Raw genomic sequence first — 17,482 nt, forward strand, 5'->3', positions numbered from 1 at the left:
CTGTGTTGCTAAAGAAAACATTCCTAACATTACTGCATGACTAACTGAGAATAATTGAGAACTCCAGAACAGTTTATTGGTGAAAAATGCAAGTGGAGCACACACTTGTATAAAACTAACTGCTCATCTGTTTAAAACTTCAATTTCAAAATGAAGGCTTTTAATGCTGTAAAAAGGGAATTCCTCACTGTTAAAAGCAAATGGAAGTTTTCACTGGGAATCGGCTGACACCTAGTGGCAAAACAGGAGCTGAGCTGGGGGAAGGTTCAGCTCTCTTCTGAAAGTTCATTACCTCTTCTCTGCTGGTAAGCCAACCTGAAATCTTCTCCAAGCATGTTAATGTCGTTTTCATCTTTGAGTATTCCCTGCATTAACAGGAAAGAAACATCAGAAGGTAAAACAAAGTAGAGAGATTACTATGGCTCTAATTTTCTATGGAAGAAAAGATGGTATCAATAATCTGTTATATTATCTTTAAAGCAGGCCTGAAAACCATCACAAATCCTGAACAGGTGAGTTACAAATCAGTGCTAACCCAGAGCTCCTCTTTTGTTCTGCCAAAAGACAACATTTAGCTGCATTCTCTTGCTCACAGGAGTGATTGCTCAGTGCAGCACAGGAGCAGGTTCAGTAAAATCAAGCAGCTGCAGTGAGGAGCCCTGGCTGGGCTGGGGCTCTGTCTCCACATTTACCTGTGTTGGAATTAGCTCATACAAAGAGAGAACTTCGGAAATCAAGTAATGCTGGACAACTTAATCAAAACACATATTTTTGGGAAGAGAAGCTGAGGCACGCAGGTATCTAAATTTCTAATTAATTCTAAATTATTTCACTGCTAAAAATATGTATGCCCCACAGAACATACCTTGCAGCACTTAAAAAAGAGGGAAAAGTAACCAACTGCATTTGTATTGGAAAGTTTCCAGTTTGGTAACACTTTGCTGTTTAACCATTTTGAGTGAAGTATTGTGATGTAGGAGCACCCAACTCAGACACAGTGATGAAGCAGAGAACAGAAAAGTAGAACATCATACATGGCACATGTGTGAGCCTTGGACACTGAAATTGCCAAGGCTTTCTAGAGCAGCAAATTCAAACCAGAAAAGTTTATCAAAATTTTGTTAATATGAATGATCCTTTAATTAAATAGAGTTGTAGAGAACAACTCACTCCAAGTGTTACAAATTCCTGCACCAATTATCGTATTAATATTTGAATAAAAATTAAACTCTGCTCTACTTAATGTTTTCCACTACTGCAGAATTTCTTTAACCAGCTGGATAGTTCCCTCTACTGTAAATGCATTTTTACATTCCTAAGACAGCTCTCTATTCATTTGTGTACCATTAGGAGATCTTTCCAATTATGAACCACAATACAAAATAAATTGTAGTTTATTCCAATTGCAATGCCTGCTTCCATCTTTTTAACTTTTAAAAACACAGGGATGAACAGAGCAAGCTCTGTAATGTTTCAGTAAATGCTGCAGTTCATTCACTGCTGCAGAGTCCATAGTTATGGAATACCTGGCAGACAAGCCAGAGCTGCAAGCAATTGCTGCCAAAAGCCCAACTGAGAAATTTAATGGGAACAGATTTTAAGATGTGGTGGACCCCCTTCTAGCTGGAGAAGCCCTGCTGCAGAACTCACATTCCATATTTCAAGCACTGGATATGCAAAGCCCTGTGGAAGCTTTCAGTGAGTTCTGTACAAGGCATCAACAGTGCCAAAGAGCCCAAAGCCCCTCAGCAGAAAGAGCAGTGCTGTAAATGGGTCCCAACTCAAAAGCAGAAGGAAGAGGTGAGCACAGGTGAGCTGACTCCAGGAACTCCCACACTTCTGCAACTTCACCTTAAGCTATCTAGGAGAAAAACAATTTACACTGTTTTAAATTTAAATTGTACATTTACATTTACAGGACAGACATTAAAAGTATTTAAAATACAATTCACTTACTCGAGGAAGATAACCCAGCAATTTCCATGCGTGCTCTTTCAAGAGTTTCTGTCTCTCTTCTTCAATAATTGCACGGATACTTTCTTGTCTCCTCTTCTCTAACTCTCTTTCTTGAAGCTCACGCTCCTACAATAAACAAGTTTTCCTGAGTTGTTTCAGCTTGTGAACATTTGTTTCCACTGCTCTCCATAACAGCACAAAGAGAAAAAATTTTAGTAGAGTAAATTTTGAACTTACTAATTCTTGGTCACAGGAAATTCTCTTGAAGAGGATGGAAAAGTGTATGTAAAACCCCACAAAGCATTGTTTAATCAATACCTGTCCTGCAACTGGAAGACAATCTCAGACAAAAGAGAAAACTGAATGGCAAGTCAGGGGTGAGTCTGTCATCCAAGTGTTTGGTGTCAGAAGCCCTTCTGAAGGCAGGCAATGCTCAGTTCTGCTGGCTTTTTGTCTCTCAGACATGTTAGTCTGTTCCAGCCCTACTGCTCTAATCCAGGAAAAGGAGCAATAGGTTTGAATTCTCACACTCATGACTGGAAATTGCAATTCACATTACACAGGTGATTTATAACCTGTAAAAAGGTCTGAAAACAGCAGTATGGGATTCCATGTCTTGTTTCAGTTTACACCTCTTCTTCCTCAGATCTCAATAAAAGAGACAACCTCAAAGCAAGGCTAGGCCTTCCTCTCCTCACACATCATTATCAGAGCAGCTGACCAGGGATGTGGAACTGGAGAGTAGTTGTGTTGTTGATCTCATGGCTCCTGGAGAGGTATTTGCAGTACACAGCTACACAGGGGGGAAGGGATGTTGTTCACCCCAATCTCTTGAACCACAAAAAAAGGTAGTTCTAAAAATACTTTTTTCTTGTCAGAAACCAAAATGAAATCCTGGTTCCCTCCGCTATTCTCTGCAATTCCCATCACCTTTCCCTAGCAACACCAGCACTGTCCACAATACAAGTATCCCCATATCAAACACTGTGCTCAAACCAAAGGTGCACGTGAAACTCTTACTTTTTCTGCAATGCACTGTTTGCGGCGGTCCTCCAGGATTTTTTCCACGGCCTTTTTGTGTTCAAGCTGTTTCATTCTCCGTTTCTGTGCGTTCAGCTGCTCCACGCGATCGTCCTCGGCCAGCTTGGCCAAAATCTGCTGCCGCAGAGCCTCCTCCTCTTCTCTCATAGCTTGTTGTGCTGCTGCCTTGAGAGCTAAGTGCTCTTCGTATGTTTGCCTTAAGTCTAGGCGCTGCCTTATTCTCTTTTCAATTTCTGCCTATCAAGGAAATTTAGCAAAATGCAGTGTTACTGAGCATCTTGTGAAAAATTCTCAGCAGCAGCAGCCAATCTACTCCTTTTATCTTGGAATAAATTTACTATAGCTCTTAACATCTAGCATAACTAACTGGAGCAAACATGCCATATCTGACAGTGCCCTCCGGTATTAATCAGTTTGGCAAATGTCACAAGATTCTCAAAATTAAGTCCAAAACCAAAGAGGATTTTTTTTCCACTATGATGAAGGGCGTTAAAAAGACAGTCATCCTGAACAATACTCTAAAAACAGCAATGTTTGCTATCTCAGCCTATGTTACATTTTGTCACCCACAGCAAGGCAAGCCAAGTGTGGCCAGGCCCATAGGACATGCCACATGACAGAACAGACATGCAGAAGCAGTTAATTAAACTGCTTAGTTTAATTAAACTAAACTTGAAACTTACTGGTATTCTCCTTCACAAGGTAAATAAATACATAAATGGGGCCATAAGGGTATTCAAAACCTTCCCTTGTCTTCCTGGTTGAAATGAAAACTTAAATACATTAGGAACAGAAAAGGAAACTCAAAGTCCAAGATTTTCCCTCCAAAACCTAAGCTAATGCACAAACTGCCTGTCTGGCTGAGAACATTTAGGAAATAGAGCTGAAAATAAATACTTTGTGCTAGAACATAACTGGAAACCCCAAAGTCACAAACAACACTGCAGACCTAGAGATCTAAAGTGTGGGGAAAACCCCTTCATGTACCTGCCAGCACTTACCATCTCCTTCTTCCTTTCCATGGCTTCTTGTTCTTCCAGGTACAGATCTTGGCGGATTTGCTCCTGTTCTTTACGCCTCTGTTCTTCTCTTTCCATGGTCTTGGCAAGCTATTACAAGAAAGAAAGGTTTCTAAATGAAAGACAAAAGCATACAACAAGTTTTTCTACAATTTCAAGTTTTGATACCATGTTTTGAACTCTCTGTTTCTTCTCCTCACTGTCTCGAACTTTGGCCATCCGATCATCTTCTCTTTGTCGTTGCATGTTGGCAAATTCCATAATTTTCCTATTTTCTTCTTCCATCTCTTCCTGTTTCCTTTTCCTCCAAACAGCTTGTTCTTTTATAAACTCTTCAATGTATGTCTGAGTTTCTCGTATTTTATCTAACTTCCGTTGTTTTTCCCTGTAGAAATGGAAAAAAAATGTTTAAATAATTATTTAACATACTGCAGAGTAACATTTAATCAACCAGATGCTCACCATTAACAACATATTCCTGAGACTAAGATTTAAATGACTCTTCTTAACCATTCATCTAGAAACTAGACAGCTAAATTGAAAATACTCAGGAATAAACTGCCCCAAGAAGGGAATCTCGTGTCTAACACCTTTCTGGAAGATAGATTGTACACAAAAGTATTCACTGCTGCTGCATTTTATACACACCCCATCAGAGAGAAAGAAGGAAAGAAAGCCCAATAGCACCACAGCCCCTCAACTTTTTATTTACACTAAACTTTCCCCCTCCACACACAATACCCTCCCCTCAGAAACCTCCTTCCCTGTTCCTAAGACATGCAAACAAAGTATCTGGTGGCAAGGCAGGGACACAAGGTGAGGAGAAATGTGTAATATGCTGTTGCGTCCAGAATGATGGGCCCAATGGAAGCCCTCCTGCAAATAAGCTGGATTTCATATTTGAGGAACAAGGACACAAGACTGACTGTGACATTCTGAAGATTCAACTGGAAAATTCATGCAAGTCAGTCTCTTGTTAGTAAAATGGGACCAAAAAAAACTAAAATGGGCCTTAGTCCATATGGAACAGGTGCACATAAATTAGCTTTCTGTGCAGAATTATATGAGTTGCTTTGTTTTAAATTAATAAATATAAAAATTCAAAATAACTAACATCTGATCTTCTTCATAGATCTTTTTTACAATTTCATCAATCATGCGTTTCTCTCTTAGAAACTCTTCATAAGCATCTTGCTTCTTCTTCTCCTGTTCCTCAACCTGCTTGTCCAGTTCTTGATGGTACATCTTCTTCTCCTGGTTTCGCCTCAGTTCTGCAGACATTTCTTCTTTCAGGTACCTGTCGTACTCTTCCTTCATCTCTTGGGCTACTTCATCCTCCCATTTCTAGGGGGTAAAAGGCAATGCAAGATTCCTTTTCACTCCTGCTGCTACAACTTGTAATGAAAAAATACACAGCACAGACAGGAATTATGCAGCATTACCAGAAATGAACGTCTTGCACCTCAGTCTGTATAGAGCCTTAAAATAGCTTAATCCAGTCAGGGAAACCCTTGAAGGGCACCCTCGAGATCTGACCAACTTGAGGAGCACTAAAAATACTGAAAGAACAAAGTATTGAGTGTTTGAGCACAGGTGGGACTCACTCACATCAGCACAATGACTGGGATGAGGCTGGGCTAGAGAACACCCTCAGTGAGCACATTGCTGTGCAGCTGCCTGCACTCAACTCTGTAGAAAGCATTAACAGCATCACAATCACCTGCCTGATCACCAGTAGCTTTCTATACACAAATACAAAGTCTTTCTGAAGTTACCCAGGTCACTGTTTGACAACAGTAACGTTGTTTTCAACAACCAGAATCTGAGGTAAGGATTCACCACTGTACAAAGGATATCAAGAGTGTTGACTTGGATAAATATTACAAAACCAGTAAAATAACAACTATAACCAGTCATACAGCTAATTCAATCACTACTCCTTCAATTGCAATGGCAAAGCAAACCCTTTTATTATAGCTAGTTACTACTGGTTAATTAATCCTTCATAATACAAAATATAATTTCAATAACACTGAATGCTTAAACAATATTTCAGATTAAAAAGGTCAAAGGAAAAATCTTCTGCACAATCCATACAAAGAGTTACGGGACTCAGGTGTGGGGATACACAAATTACCATTTTCTCATCGTAGATAGCTTTTTTTTCAGCAATCTGTGCAGCTCGTTCTTTATTCATATAAGCAGATTTCAGCTTTCTTTCTAGCTCTCGAAGTTCAAGACTGGAGGGGGGAAAAAATTATCCTATTACAAGGGAGTAGGTATCTTGGGGAAAAAATTAAGTTTCTATCACTATTTAAACACAGTATTTTTAATCTGGGCAACCCTGATGAAAAATATTGCAGTAGTCAAAGGGCAGAAATAGAAAAATATCCATTTAAACCCAAGAGCTACCTATATTTCTACAAGTGCTATCAACAGTTCTGCATACTTCACTTCTAACTATACAAGCACAGGTACACATATACGTGTATGCTCACAGATATGCCCAAGTGTACATATACCTATATTCAAAATGAAAATTTTGTGAATCAATGGTTTTTATTGACAAAATTTGCTTAAAACTAACTGTTTATTACACTTTCATCTCAAAGTAACTTTTCCTTCCAGGTCTGAGTCGTCTCCACTCCTGCTCCAGCTTTCCCAAATCTTGATAACAGCAGCAGCCAATTCGATACAGCTGGGAAATGTCTGAATTACCTGTTTGCTCTGACTTGTTGCCTGATTTTCTCATCTTTCATTTTCTCAAGGTCCCGCCTCGCCAGCTCAGCCGCCAGCTTTTGCTCTCGCTCCAGCTGCAGCGCTCTCTGCTTTCTGTTCTCTTCTGCCTGAGCAGAACAAACACTTTCAGAACCAACTCTCGCACACGCACATTGGGAGAACGCAAGGAGAATGTGCAGTCAAGCAGGACTATACAAGTCAGTGAATGATTGTTAATAGGGAAAGCTTTTGACAGCCAAAGGCAAAGCCAGGCGAGCCCTTCTCCTCAGCCTTCCCTGAGCTCTTACCGCCCGCAGCGCCTCATCCAGCCGCCGCTCCCGCTCCATCTCGGCCCGCATCCGGGCCGCCCGCCTGCTCCATTCCCGCTCCTCGGAATCCTGCGGGCGACAAGGGACAGGCGGTGGCGCAGGACATCCGCGGAGACCCGCTCGCTCCCGCTCCCCATGCCGGCCCCGACCCTGCTGCCCTCACGGTCCCGTTTCCCACGCTGCCCCCGCTCTCCATACCGCGCCTAATCCCGGTCCCCTCAGGGTCCCGCTCTCCACACGGCCTCAATCCCGATCCCCTCAGGGTCCCGCTCCCCACGCCGCCCCCGATCCTGCTGCCCTCAGGATCCCGCTCCCCTCAGGGTCCCGCTTCCCCCTCAGGGTCCCCGCTCCCCTCAGGGTCCCCGCTCCCCTCAGGGTCCCCCCTCCCCTCAGGGTCCCGCTCCCCTCAGGGTCTCGCTCTCCCCTCACGGTCCCGCTCCCCCCCCTGCCCCCCCGCTCCCTCTGACCATCCTGCCGGCCGTTGCCGTGGAAACGCGCGGCGCCGCCGGGCTCCAGGGCGCGGTTTCACTTCCGGGAAATCTCCCTCGCTGATTGGCCAAGATGGTGACCCGGCCCTGACACGTGACCCCAGAGGGGGCGGGACCAGGATCTCGTGACGTCACCGCGAGGGGGACTCAGCCGAGATTTAAAAGCATTTCTTGAATCGCGACTTTAAATTAATGCACTTGAGTCACCTCTAAACACAAACCCCAGGTGGCAGCGTTTAATTAAGAATTTCTCTCCTTCACAGCTATGACGATGAATCACCAGCAGGTACGGGAGATACAGGCACAGGGCAGAACAGAACAGCCAGAACATCACCAAAACAGATGATCCTGGTAATGTTACTTGGTACACAGTCTGCTTTATTCAAGAAAACCCTCAATATTCCAGGGAGACCTTACACAGAGCACAGCTGCTCTCGAAAGTTTTTCCGGATTGATTCTGCTCCAAGGAGGAAATAATGTTGTGGCACTGAATTCCCCAAACTCTGCCCACCCACTTTCCTCACCTTAATGTTCCTTTCCACACAGTTAAGTAAAACTAAAGACATTTAAGCTTATTTAAAGCAGTGTTTCAAATTCATTAATGTCACCTACTTTATAAAATGAATTAATAAAGCTTAAGCGAAGAACGCCTCTGAGAATTAGGTAACAAGTCTACTTGCTTCTACTGATGTACCAGATGTGTCTATATCTTTTTGGGATGAGAACACTTAGTATTTTAAATATTTCACATTTTTTCCCAGATTGGTGGAATTCTTTCTGAAGCTTTGGTTATTCTCAGTCCTTTTAATGAGAGAAGTGTTTTCCCACAACGCTTGGGGAAGGGAGGAATAAACTACAAGAGACCATGTCTTAAAAAAGACAGAAGCAGAGAGAGATGAAACAGATCATAAACATTCCCTAATTCTTCTTTGCAAGTGGTGTTACCACTATACTCTTTTCAATACCAGGCAAGGAAACAAGTAAATGTCAAACCCGTCCCCCCATCCCCAATGATTCCAAGGCATTGACTTAGAAAGAAGGAACTTTTAAACTACTCTGGCACAGCAGCGACTGTGAGTGCTCACAGTTTGGAGGTGGCAGGACTGCGGGGGATAAAAATGCAAAAGACATTTTTGCTGTCCCTTCTCCTCAGTAAACGCATCTGTGCCTCACTGGAAATAAATAGAATTTTCTTTCTTACCAAACACAAAACAAAATAAAGTCCTTGCCCTTCACTTCAGGAAATAAGAGCAAATAACCTTGAGATGTAAAATGTCGTTTTTGCTCAGATGACATCTTCCTTTTGGAACAGCAACCCTCTAGAAGGAGAACACAAACATGCCTTGAGTCAGTCTCCAGGACAGCAAGGCACTCTGACAGAAAAGTGGGAGTAAAAATGCTTGAACAAAATATATACCAGAGACTGATGGGCCAGTTCACAAAGTTCTTTATAAAATTAACAGGTGGCTTGTATTTGCATGTAAACTATTTGTTAGCAGTGTATCTTTCACAGAAAAGACAGAACATAGGACTGACACCCTGAAAGATTCACAATGGAAAAATATTTTGTGGTTTCCAGTTCTTGGAGCCTTACTGTTCTTTTATTTCCTACACATTTCACATTTGCTGAAGTGTGCTTAAAATACAAAGAAAAAAAAAATGCAACCAGAGAATTCTTTTGTCCTCAACACCTTACGGCAGTTTGTGCTCAGAAACTCTTACCTTTAATGTCCTGATTGTTTTCCCCAACATAAATTAAGCCACAGGGACAGCTCAGTAAACTGTGCCTGCAGATTTCCAGAGGAAGGTAAATAACCTTCCAGCACACAGCCACTCCGCATAGAGAACAAGGAAGGGAAAATTACCCAGAAACTCCACAGAAACACCCAATATGCCCTTGCCTTATTCTTCAGTTAAATGGAATAGGTAAGAGATGGAAAATAATTTTCCCTCAACTTAGATACAACTGCTGGTTTCATCTCTTCTTGAAAGCACCCCCAGGAATGGCAGGCTGCTGTCCTAAAGCTTGGGCATCTTAATTGTTCCATCCTTTTACATGCAGCCACAAGTTTCCCTTATTCAGTTTGTAAGCACTGCTGCTCTCCAGTGGGAAATGGATTTGTAGAGAATTCTCAGAGCTTGACAGAAGCTTCATATAGCCTTGTGCATCTGTATGCAAACTTTGAGATAAGAAATGCCAACTTAGAAATGCCATGGAATAGGATGGACATTGTTGAGCAAGAAATGGAACTGGAAACAAGTTCCAAAGGATGGCCTTGCAAATCAAACTAGATATTTTAGAGAAATAGAACTATGAAAGATGCACTGTAGTAGGACCCATGAGGGGTAATTCTAGATGATTTGCTTTAAGGCGCTAGCAGCATTGTGTGGCAAATGCTGATAGGTCAGGAAATGCTTATAACGTATTGTAATTAGGAAATAGTTGGCTTCTGATTGTGATGGTGTGAGTTATAACACCTGCACTGTCTCACCCTTCATGTGAGACTGAAAATGGAATAAAAGTGTTTTAAATGCCTCTCAGCTGCCCCATCTCTGGGTCAGCAAAGGGCATAACGCAACACTCTCCAGCCCGGACTGCACCTCCCTGCTGTTCTCTGCTCACCTGCACCTGGCCCAGCATTTCTGTGCCAGGCCCTCCTAGCACATCCCGTTCTGCTCCTCCTCAAGGTCAGCCCAGTCGGGTGCCCCACCTGAGAGGGGAGCACCTGTTTCTGCTGCTCCTCCAGCTGTGCGGTCACAGCGAGTCGCTGCTCCCTGGAGGGGCCTCCCTCGCACCTTCTCATCTGGGAAGAAATCAAGCGCTGTGCTGAAAACAGACCTGCCTCTCCTCATGTCAAAAAGCAGAGCTCCTTGATGGCACTGATTAATTTCCCATTTAAAGACCTAAGGATTTCACACTTGCAGAGCAGAGTTCAGTCCAGGCAGAGTTACTCTGCTCTTCTAAAGAAGGAGAATAAAAATGCACTCTTTCAGCAACCAGCTATGTCAGCTATTTCTATTTCTCAGAAATAGAGTGTGTTTATATTTAAGTTTTCTTTCCATTACATAGTAGTGAAGTTTTTAGAATAACAGATAATGAAACATCTACCTTCCTATAGTATGGAAAGGAGTGAGTCCCAGCTGCATAATTGCTATCAAACTCCTGTTCCATACAGCATTTCTTCTTGCAGCAGCCTGGTTACTGCCATAAGTCAGTGCTCATTTCTTTTTCCTAAGAGCATTAAATCCTCCTAGAGCCTGAAAAGCTTTATGTAATCAGCAGCCAACTGTACAAATGTAGAGTTAAACTCAGCAGTCCTTTCTCAGGGTTAACACAGAATCAATAAATGAGTCAGTTCTTAAACTCAGTACCAGCACCCACTGATGAACTCCTGCCAGCAGAAGTGAAGACTGCTGAGGAATGCTAATGGTAAAAACGATGAAACGGAGCATTAAAGGGAAAAAGTAAGTTCCCTTTATTTAGCAGTTTCAGTTGAAGGTGATACAGGAACACATAGCAGAAAAGGTCATTAAATGAAAACTGTGCAGCCATTTTGCAGGTTTACCTCTTTTCTAGGGCATTTTACCAGATGATCATAACATGAGACAGTGACAAATGCATTCCAGCTGAGATAAGATATGTGGGTCATGCTGACTTTGCAACATTATAAACCACTACTGGGGATAACACAGCTTCTCTGTGAGGTAATTTACCTTCTTTGGATGAAAAGATAAATGTGAATTAACAGGGAAGAGACTGAAACATCTGAGCTGTGCTATTGATCTACTAAGGACCTAGATAAGTCACAGAGAAACTAATGCTTACTTTGCTTGAGATTAGTGATGGATGGAATAGCAGATTTAGCAGCTATGGGGCTATCACTGTCAACAAAGTCTTAGCACTAATTTTTTTTTTTAATTATCCTGCAGTAGTAGGGAAAATGTCCCATAGCAGCAGTTGGCAGAAGCAATCTTTTACTCGTGACATTATGGACTCTAAACTAAAATATTACAAGGAGCAAAAATACTCAGTGCTTCAAATGTGTTAAAAAATTACATCTGTTTCTGATGAGACAAATGTGGGTTTAGTAAGTATTTAATTGTAGGACTCCATTTTCTGAGGGGAGCACACAAGTGCTTTCTGCTAAGAATACCAGGCTTTCTGCTTCACCTCTAAGAATTTTTTTTAAATACCTGGTCCAGGGACAGCAAATACAGTTCTTCTGCAAAGAATGTTGTAGAACACCACCATAATGACAGTTCTGATTTTTGCAGCAAGATCTTTATCCACTTACCTATCATAACTAATGAAAGAGAACAGAGATCGTACGCTCAAACAGAAGGACTGAGTCCTTACTTAGGAAATTGAATGGAAATGATTTTTAGAGAATCTAAAGGTTTAGGAGTATAAAAGTTCTGTTTGTAAAAGGTTTTTTAAAATGTATCTGTTTACTGAGATTTTAACATGAGACCTCTGATAAAATTATTTGACAAGAAGTGCCCTAGAAGATAAAAAGTTTCATTTGTAGCCTTTCATTTGAAAGGAAATATTATATTTTTTCCTACTCTAGCCTATCCTTGTCTTTTCTGTGAGGGGCATAGAGAAGGCATTTGAGTAACCTGCCTGCAGCTCATTTGCTGAAGGGCCCAACTGAATGAGTAGAGGGAAAACTAAAGCCAGTCATGGCCTCCACCCAGTGATCATCCTCCCAGCTGATTTTGGCTGTCATTACGCACTGAACATGGTTTTCTTTCCAGTATTTTGTATGCAATGCCATCAGAACATACACCTCTGGAAGGAAGATCCGTAATTTCCAAGGCTGAGTGACTTGGAAGTCCAAGCATTACTGCCCTTCGCACAGCAGCACCCATACAGAAGTATACCCTGGGCAAAGGGTGAGATGCCATGTGCTGCCTGGGGACTGCCCACTCCCCGGGCAGCAAGCACCAAGTCCAGGGGTTGGCATGGGTTCTAACTTGTATGCAGACTTGAAAGCACCAAGAAATGTACTTGGAAGAAAGCAGAATCCCTTTCATTCTTGCAAGATACCACCAAACACAATTAATTCCAAAGAGTTCAGTTCAGCTTTTGTGAATAATTAAAAGGGGAGCTCCAAAGGGGAGCTTAGCAAAGAGCAGAATACTAAGAAAAAAGATGTCATTTGCCAACAACAGAGTGTTAAACAAATTAATCCATAGCCATAACCTCAAGCCAACCAACGGAAAGGGCAGCTGAAGGGTAATAACAGAAAACAAACATCAGTCCCAGGAAGGGCTGAGAGCAAGGTGAAAGTCATTCTGCTGCCTGCATCCATCTCTTATGCTGGCATTTCCTCCTGCCCAGCAGCCTCGGCAGAGCGTCGTGATGAGCCCCAGGCTGGTGGAGGCTCTGCTTCCCTGCCCCACACAGGGATGTGTCTGGAGGAGTCCTGGGGCATGTTTAGTAAAATCACTGATGTTTTATTCAAGAGCTTTTAGAGAGGAAAAGAGTGCATAGTGATTACTGATACATTTTCTTGCTACTAAAACAGCAATTTTGTGCTCCAACAACAAAATTCCTCAGTGAAGCAATGAATTGGCTCTGCATTGCTGTGGGCCAGACAAAGCCCACAGATTTGTGTCTGAGAAATGTTCCTGCTACAGCATTACCCACAGGCTTTGCTGTGCTTCAGTCCCTGTGTCAGCTTCCAAAAGTGCTCCTGTAAGCCAAGCTCATTGGCAGTACCAAATGATCACAGAGCTGCTACAGAGGCACCAGCTGATTTTGGTTTCAGAGCTCCTGCAGGAAAGCAGAGCCTTTCTCCATGTCTCCACTGAGATGAGGGAGAAAGTTGTCTTATTTCATTGAGAAAATTTCAGGTCACCATATAGAACTGTTAAAAACAAGACAGACAAGATTATAGGAGGATTTCCATCAGTGAGCAACATTTGCTTTCGCCTTGGTATCTTAAGACAAGTTGCTTTCTTGAAATCAGAAAAGTGTTACACACATGTACAGTAAGGAGTAACTACAGAGTTTGGCTGTGTGCTTATGCCTTGCACAACAAGTTTTGTCTCTAGTTAAATCTCTAGAATTTAGAAATCAAACCTAATATAATTTGCTACAGCTGGACACCACCTGCAGGGTACTGTTTAAGTACTCTGAACATTACGTACTTATCTTTTAAATATTGATAATGCCATTTTTCATTTATGTGACATGAAGTCCCACAGGGAATAATTATGCTAATAAACCTTAATGATTCTTGCAAATAAATGATCAAACAAAATTGCTACTGTTGATTTATATTAATGGATGCCTTTAGGAGAAGATTTGTCAGGATGTGCTGCTTCTTGAATCCCAATTCATCTTATTTAGCAGAAGAATGTACATAGTTTGTAAAACAGATTAAGTGTTTAAAATATAATGTGTTCATGCAGTTTCTGCAGTTCATAACACTCAAAGACTATTATCTTGCCTTATGGCAATCTTCATTAAAGGCTTCTTTGTATACAACCTTTGTCAGTCCCTTTTTCCCCTCATTTTGTCCCCTATGGCTAAAAAATCCTCCTTCAGAAATCTCTAAGATCTCTAACTTAACCTTTCTGTCACTTGCGCAAGAATCAGTGATCACTGATTCTTGCCTGTTATTAACAGTTATGTCACTGTTATCTGTCCTAACAGATAAATACCACTGTTGAACAACTTTGCTTTTACTGTAATTAATCCAGAAACATTCCTGGTCTTTTAATAAGGGCACACAACCTGAAACTGGGTGACCTACAGAATTTTACAAGATATGTTAAAGATGAGCAGTTTCTACTTTCCCTCTACTGTCAGAAATGCTGGAAATTCTCATTCCCAACCCCCCAAACTTTTGAAATTTTAATCAACTTCATTTGGAAAACATTTTACACGGGCTTGCCCTTCAGATATTATGTATGTCTGAAAGCAATACCCATGGACTTTTTGCTTTAGATTATAAATAACCTGACTCTCTATCTATTCAGATGTATACTAGAGCAATACTCCTGTAGTTCAAGAACCTAATTTTAGTATTTTCAGAGGAATTATCTCTACCCTCTCTGATCTCCATTACCTGTTTATATTTTCTTCCCATCCCACACGTGTTTGTACTACAAAGTATTCTTTTGGGCACTCCTAATTCCTCAATTTTTCCTCTTGTTGTGAAGCATTTTTCAGGGCTTGTCTCACTTCATTTAGATGTGAGTACTATTACTTCTCTTTCTTCTCTGTCAGTGGGTTTGGAATGACATCTCTCATCAGGTTTCTCCAGGAACCAAGAGCTCTGTTGAGACCTGATTTCTGCAGACAGAAGAAGCAAAAAACAGGACTAACACAGTATTTCTGTTAAATGAGATTTTTCATTGCTCCTCCAGCATAGAAACTTTTCTCTTAAACTGCCTCATCTCTTCTTTGCAGGTTGTTTTAATGTGTGGTGGTCAGGTGAATCCCATTGCACATGATTTCTAGTTGCTTATTTTTTATTTGAAATCCAGTCACTTCTCATTCTCACACCATCTGGCCAGACATGTCTGCTTTTATATACTGTAGATATTCTAATTTAAGTTACTTGATCCTCAACAGTTAGTTCATGCATTTCAGTTAAAATGCATTTACAATTAGATGATGAAACATTCACTTACACCTTTTTTATGTATGTAAACTGAGATTCCAAATGGATGTCACTATCAATTTGTTAGGAACACATGCACATTCCTTAGTGCTTATGCAGTGGATTAATTCTGGTTTAATACTCATTCATTTTTATCCTGTGTCTTCTAAATCATTCCTGTTTATTGACTTTGAAGTTACCTCTGCAGCAGGACTCTTCACTGGCAGCGGCATAAAACAAAATCGCTTTTATCTAGACTGCAAGATCCACTTTCTAAACATTTTCCTCTTTTTAAAACTGACTTGAAAGGAACAATTCATTCTTATCTGCTTGTTATGTAATATATGCCAGTTTTCTGAAGAATTATACATTTTTATTTTATTTCTAGTGGGGGAGGGGGCTTTCTTCTTTTGAATTTCAAAGTTTTGCTATTCAGTATTTGAAAAATTTATCCTCTCTGCCTTCCAGGCAGCAAATATCCATCTTGCCTGGCTTAGCAAGTCATGGCAAAGCATCCTGTTTGTCTGCACACAGCCTAGGCTGGGAAAGGTGCCCAGCCAGGCTGGACCTAAGGTGCAGAAGGGAGTCCCCCTGCAGAAATCCTTCTCTGGACACCTTGAGCCTGAGTCCCTGTACCAGTTTGTCCTCAACTGAAAGCAAGAAAACAACCAACCAATAATAATTAAAATGTGCCTTCAAACTGGGATGTAAAAATGTAGACTATAGAGTGATATATATCTTAAATAATAGCTAATACTAAATGGCCAATAGTTTTGGATGTAGAAGATCCACCTTCCATGCCCTCAATGGCATCAGGTAGAGAATTTGTCCCTTTTTCCTCCAGAAGCCATGAAAAAAAGAGAGATTTTTTCATCCCAAAATTTATGGAAACCCAATCTAAATAGTAATTTTCTGGCCAGTCCCAGTCAGTGATAAATGAATGTTAAAGTTACATTTATAGGCTCTACTAAACTGTATTTTATCTTATCTAAGATTTGAACAGTTTAAAATGATCTGAGTAAAACCTGAAAAAAAATCCTAGACATTTGCTGACAAATTTATTATTCTAAATATTTTCTAAATAATATTGCTAAAAACACGTAATTCAGGAATAAAATAGGGGGAGCTTACAAGCAAATGATAATAATAGCAATAACAATGTTAAACATAAGCTTAGTCATGTCATACTGTAAGGCAAAGCTCTGTAATGAACTCAGAATGAAGGATGAACTCAAAGTGAAGGATGACACAAACATAACAAATAGACAAGAATAACACTGCCAGTACACAACAAATACCAAACCACACTTTTTATGGCATCTGTACCTACAAACAAAAGATGTTTACTGTGGATTCTTTTCATGCCCTGCAGATTTCATTTACCCAAGGTTTTGACCCTGTTCTAGTTGGTAATCTTCTAAGTGTAAGGTGATGCAGTAACTAAGATGCTTAAATGTAAAGCCATGAAATAACATGACATTCATGACATACATCCAAGCTTTTCTGGAGGTCTCTTTCAGGCACCTTTTTAATTGTTGATACCCTGGAAACAGTGACACTTTTAAAATAGGTCAAGTAAGTTTTAACCTTAATAAATTAGAGAATTAACATATTTATAGCATTCCATAATGTTGTTCAGGTGGAGGAGCTGTCTCTCATATTCCTTTTCAGGGCTGACAGAGGAAAAGAAGGGTCTCCCCAGGCCCCATTTTGGGGCATGTAGCCCAGGGAGAGAAAGTCACAGTGAACAAACACTGATTTACCAAGGAACACAAAGGGAAAATGAGTCTGTTTGCATCAGACTGTGTCCAGCCCTGGGAGAGGATCCTGGCCTGGAGAGAGCTCTTCTGCTGGCACAAACCAGAACCTGAACCAGCACAGCAGAACCCCATTCCTGGACACCGCCCTCTACACCCTCAGTTCTGACTCCAGTTGTGTGTGCTCACCTGGTCTCAGGCTTTGTCACCACCTGCCTTTCTCACAGTACAGCACAGGCACTTGTCCTCCATGGAGCTGGGAGCAGAGGCTGCACTGACTGCAGCTGTCTGAATGCAGTGCTGCCTGGGTCTGCCTGAACATGGCCAAAGTGACTGTTTTCCTACATAGCATACCTTTAAAATTCACCATTAGAAGACACTAAAATACACTCTAGGCCTTGGCTTAATTTAAGCGTTTGCTGTCCCCTGCTCTTCCCTTTAACAGAAGTGCCTTCTTTCCCTGGACAAGTTTCTGTATGACTCACCATTTCCATAACCTCAGCCTCACATTCATGAATGCACCAAGGCAATTGAATATTTATCAGATTTTCGAGGTTT

At 41.2% G+C, this 17,482-nt stretch overlaps 1 protein-coding gene across 1 annotated transcript; it reads right to left on the reverse strand.

Moving 5' to 3' along the window:
- Window positions 1–54: 54 nt before the first annotated feature.
- Window positions 55–10,404, reverse strand: MNS1 (meiosis specific nuclear structural 1). The gene is given in 12 exon segments (XM_063412940.1): window positions 55–365; window positions 1,957–2,082; window positions 2,977–3,234; window positions 3,999–4,106; window positions 4,185–4,401; window positions 5,131–5,360; window positions 6,154–6,256; window positions 6,735–6,862; window positions 7,043–7,132; window positions 7,531–7,659; window positions 7,661–7,733; window positions 10,217–10,404. Coding segments are annotated over 12 exon segments (1,749 nt in total). The 3' UTR covers window positions 55–266.
- Between the last annotated feature and the right edge of the window lie 7,078 nt (window positions 10,405–17,482).

Source organism: Prinia subflava, chromosome 15 (assembly GCF_021018805.1).
Source record: "Prinia subflava isolate CZ2003 ecotype Zambia chromosome 15, Cam_Psub_1.2, whole genome shotgun sequence".
In the NCBI taxonomy this organism is placed as follows: domain Eukaryota; kingdom Metazoa; phylum Chordata; class Aves; order Passeriformes; family Cisticolidae; genus Prinia; species Prinia subflava.